The following is a 5,506-nucleotide window of genomic DNA, read 5'->3' on the forward strand; positions in this document are numbered from 1 at the left end:
GGAACGTGGAATCAATTTTCAATGCAATTACCTTCAGATTTTCTCTCTGAGAAGTTGAAAGGAAACAATATTTTCATCATGTATGTGTTTATTAGTTATCTCGAGAGCAGTGATTTTAATATGATATGGTTTCAAAACTTATCGATGAGAAGTTAGCCGATCCTTAATCTCTTCTTGTAATGTGCAGATAATCTCAGTGTCAAAGATTATGTCAAGATCTCGTGCCTGAGCGACAGGTTTACTTATAAAGAATAAAAAAGATGTAAAGGTGGGCTTATCTGCTGGTTTATGCTGGTGGGTGTTGCCTGTTTTATCGAAAGTGAATACTAGGAATCTTTATTCATTCTAAGTTCATTCCGGTTTAAATCTTCTTATATATATATATATATATATATATTATGTATATATATATATATATTATGTATATATATATATATATATATATTCATATGTATATGTATATACATATATATACTCGTGTATATATATATATATATATATATGTATACACACATATATATATGTATACATATATATATATGTATATATATATATATATATATACATATATATAAAAAACGCACACACAATATATATATATATATATATATACATATATATATACAAACGCACACACACACATATATATATATATATATATATACATAATATCTGATCTTGAAAATAAGGCTTTATTTTTTGTCTGGAAAAATTATTAATGTCAGGGAACTATTATACAATCTTGTATTTTTAGATTCATTATATTTTAAATACGCTGTTTTTTTTTTTTTTTTTTTTTTAATACGGTTATATGTATTTTTTTTCTTTCAATTACTAATTTACTCCATTGCTTATCATTTGTAAGTTCTGTCAGCAAGCGTTGGTTTCAAGTAATATAAAGCGGTTTAGTTCTTTAGCACTCCGAAATACAAATCACACAGTGAATTTTCCATGAGAGCTCTCATTTCTTCCATTATTATGATAGAGACTTTGTAAGGGCTTCAGAATTTCCTGTTACAATATTCTTTTAGGTACTACATTGAAGTATCAGATTGTTTCCTTCCATTTGACTCTGGATGTTGGTGTGTGGTGGCTCGAGAAGGAATTTCATCTTTCTCTTGTTCTGAAAATTCGGGAAAATTATCGTCTATCTCATCTTCCGCGTTCATTTTTAGAGGCAGTCCTTTGTCGACCTTCACCTGGTCCATCAGGTATACATACCCATTTCTGCCTCTCAGCCATAGCTTAGACGCACGCACACACATACACACAACCACACACACGCCCTCTCATAGTATATGCACTCGGGGAATATATATATATATATGAATAAAAACACACACCCATATATACAAATATATCATGTATATCTATCTACGAGTATCTGTATAAATATATATTCATGTATATACTATATATATATAGATATATATATATATATATATATATATATACACACATATATATATAAATATATATATATATATATGTATGTATATATATATAAATATACACTGTATATATATTCATATGTACATTTGTTTATAAATTGTATACACACATACGCACAAACATATGTATGTGTGTAATAGAATGTATATATATATATATATATATATATAATACATCACATATAGTATATATATCTTGGAGTGAGGTTGACAAATGTTTAGGAGCTGCACCTGTTAATCAGGTCAGTAGATGACACAAAATTATTGGTAAATATAGAAAATGTCTAAGACATTTTGGGACCTACAGCATTTATTCATAAGAAAATGTTCAATTTTATCATTTTTCCAAATTCAGAAGACTGTGCTCCTGTCTGATCTTTAACAGCTGACTACTATCTCAAATTGTTATTAAAATACTTAAGATCTATTAAAAAATGAATTCCTTGTCAGGATATAAATCTCAGACGCTAGTGTTCAAATAGCTAAGCGTGCAAATTGTTCAAGCTATGCAATCATTTTTATCATACTTTGCCTGCAGATCTTCCTAGGCTATACCACGCACCACGTAATTCTGCAATGATTTTCTTTCGTAAGGTTTAATGATACAGAGTATTTTGAAGACTTGTTTCGGATGTACTCAAATTGAGGAAAACATACCAAATTAAGTAGCTGAATCGGTGTAGCCTATATTTAGAATTTTCCAGCGCAATAATGATAATTCACGATGATTGAATTCAATTTAGATTTGACAACGTCCAGCCTGGCTCAACTCCCCGGACCATTGGGCTTGATATAATTTTCTAAATGAATTTATTATGGTTGATCCTCTCGACAGTACAAAGTAACTTTTGCTTGAAAACCTTGAATCGATCAATCAATTTACTGGAGTCGAAACTTTCAATCTCAATTGAGACAACAATAATAAATTATGTAACGTCTCTGACTGGTGAACACCAGACTGGGGTTCGAGTCTCGTTCAAACTCGTTAGTTCCTTTGTTTACTGCAACCTCGCCATCCTTCTGAGCTAAGGATGGGGTGTTTGAGGGGGGCTATAGGTATATCTACTGACAGCAGCCATTACCTGGAACTCCTTGGTCTTAGCTTGGGTAGAGAGGGGGCTTGGGCACTGATCACATGTATATATGGTCAGTCTCTAGGGCCTTGTCCTACTAGATAGGGCAATGCCACTGTACCTTGCCTCTGCCATTCATGAGTGGCCTTTAAACCTTTATAGCCCATCTGGTGAGAATTTCCAGTTCACAGCAGGTGTTCTCGAGAGATGTTTGTTATCTGCCTCAGACCTCGGTCCAGGAATGTGTAGAGGCTTACTTGTACAAAGATCCCATCCAAGCACTCAATAATAACCATTGTTCCCCGAGATCGAAAACTATAACGACCGTTTTACTGCCAAGAGTCGGGATAGAACGTTCCCATTACAGATTATATATATGTGTATATATATATATATATATATATAAGTATATTTATATATGTACGCATGCATATGTATATATATATATATATATATATACATATATATAAATATACATACATATATATATATATATATACATATTCATGTATGTATGTATGTATGTATGTATGTATATTAGCTAGTTGAAAAAAGCTTGATGCTTTAAGCCCAAGGGCTCCAACAAGGAAAAATAGCCAAGTGAGGAAAGGAAACTAAGGATTAAATAAACTACAAGAGAAGTAATGAACAATGAAATATTTCAAGAACAGTAATGACATTAAAATAAATCTTTCATACATAAACTATAAAGAGAGATTTATGTCATTAGGTTTAAAATAAAATATCTGATCAGTAGATTTTATATATATATATATATATATGTGTGTGTGTGTGTGTGTGTGTGTATACAGTATATATATATATATATACACAATATATATATATACATTATATATATATATATTATATATATATATATACAGTATATATATATATATATATATCATCTCATACTACGCCTATTGACGCAAAGGGCCTCGGTTAGATTTCTCCAGTCATCATCTCCTACTTCATAGTCCTCAGCCATGTAGGCCTGGGTCCTCCAACTCTTCTAATGCCTTGTTGAGCCTAGTTAAAAGTTGAAAATTTGGTAGGTAGTAGGTTGACCAAGGCACCAGCCACCCGTATAGATAGAACCGGCCAGACAGTACTACATTGGATCCATCTCTCTGGTTATGGTTGATTTTCCCTTTGCCTACACACACACACACACACACACACACACGCACACATACAGCGAATAGTCTGACCTATTCTTTACCTATTCTCCTCTGTCCTCGTAAACCTGACTACACTGAGATTACCAAACAATTCTTCTTCACACAAGGGGTTAACTACTGCTCTGTAATTGTTCAGTGGCTACTTTCCTCTTGGTAAGGATACAAGAGACTCTTTAGCTATGGTAAGCAGCTCTTCTAGGAAAAGGACACTCCAAAATTAAACCATTGTTCTCTAGTCTTGTATAGTGCCATAGCCTCTGTACCATGGTCTTATACTGTCCTGGGTTAGAGTTCTCTTGCTTGAGGGTACACTCGGGCACTCTGTTCTGTCTTGTTTCTCTTCCTCTTGTTGCTAAAGTTTTCCATAGTTTATATATGGGATATTTATTTTGATATTGTTACTCTTCTTAAAAATTTTCATTTTCCTTGTTCCCTTTCCTCACTGGGCTATTTTCCCTGCTGGAGCCCCTGGGCTTATAGCATCCTGCTTTTCGAACTAGGGTTGTAGCTTAGCAAATAATAATAATAATAATAATAATAATAATAATAATAATAATAATAATAATAATAATAATAAACTAATTTACAAAGATTGCTCTTAGCACTTCCCAAGAAAGATTAGTCCAATATATATATATACATATATATATATATATATATAACAGTATATATATATATATATATACTGTATATATATATATATAACTGTATATATATATATATATATGTATATATATATATATATATATATTGTGTATATATATATATATATATATACAGTATATATATATATATATATGAGTCGAAAAATAATGAGTAATAAACACTATAAATGGGGGGAATTGTCCATAGTAATGTCAGGTAGAATGTAACTGAACTTTTCAAAAACATGTAGCTCATTATGTATGAGGTGTACTATAATTTAGATGCCTTCATAGCCTAGTGGTAAGTGTCTTCAGACGTTGAACCTCGCTCCTGCAACACCACAGACGGTAAACATTATTTCGCTGAGGTCAGCCAATCCGAATGAGTGCGGGGGAGTAAAGAAGGAAGTTATTGTGGTCATGAAAAGAAATTTAAGATAATAAATGTGACCTTTAAATCTCTAACTACTTCCACTCCATCTTCATGACGTCCACGTTTTCTCTAGTGTGTTTACTTCACCAATATGTAAGCGTTAAATTTCCAAGAAATTAAAATTGAAACAGAATTTCAGAAATTTCAAAAGATCCAACTAACACAAATCATTTCGGTGATGTGAACAACGCGAGGTCTGCACGATTCCTTAGTTGGGCTCTGAGCTTCCTTACCTTGATGGAGATCATCTCGTAGACACATGCAGCCGCTGGCTTCGCTGGGAATCGACTGAGCGCTCATCGTCCAAATAGGTTTTATCGTTGACCTTAGTGTCCCTGGAACCCATACCAGTGCCCGAGAGCATTATGAAAAAATGAAAAGAAAACGGCCATTGATGTTCTCTTTTGATTTTTACCTGGTTTCAGAAACGCTTTCCCTTTCATCTCTATAGAACAAGATTTTGTGGCTATTCTAGTTTACACTTCTTTTCTGGTGGCCAACGCTTGTTTTTTTTTTTTTTTTTTTTTCTTTTTTTTTTTTTTTTATCTTAGCATTGATATTGATGGAATGTTTCAAGATAATCATCATAGTCGACTCCTTCAGATTTTAATGTGCCTAGTAAGTAATGAAGAGACAAATGGATATTTCATATTATTTGAGAAATTATCAGCTTTTCTTATTTCAACAAATATGATTTGTAATCAGATCGCAGTTAAAGCGTGCT

The 5,506-nt window shown here is 32.3% G+C and overlaps 1 protein-coding gene across 2 annotated transcripts in view; it reads right to left on the bottom strand.

Moving 5' to 3' along the window:
* Window positions 1-5,114, bottom strand: part of LOC137620753 (venom phosphodiesterase-like) — a 46,996-nt gene extending 41,882 nt beyond the window's left edge. For both annotated transcript variants that reach the window (XM_068351144.1, XM_068351143.1), the window contains exon 1: window positions 5,016-5,114. In XM_068351144.1, the coding sequence (XP_068207245.1) occupies window positions 5,016-5,030 (15 nt within the window). In that variant the 5' untranslated portion in view covers window positions 5,031-5,114. The remainder of the gene's footprint in view (window positions 1-5,015) is intronic.
* Window positions 5,115-5,506: the final 392 nt, after the last annotated feature.

Source organism: Palaemon carinicauda, chromosome 27 (assembly GCF_036898095.1).
Source record: "Palaemon carinicauda isolate YSFRI2023 chromosome 27, ASM3689809v2, whole genome shotgun sequence".
NCBI classification, from domain to species: domain Eukaryota; kingdom Metazoa; phylum Arthropoda; class Malacostraca; order Decapoda; family Palaemonidae; genus Palaemon; species Palaemon carinicauda.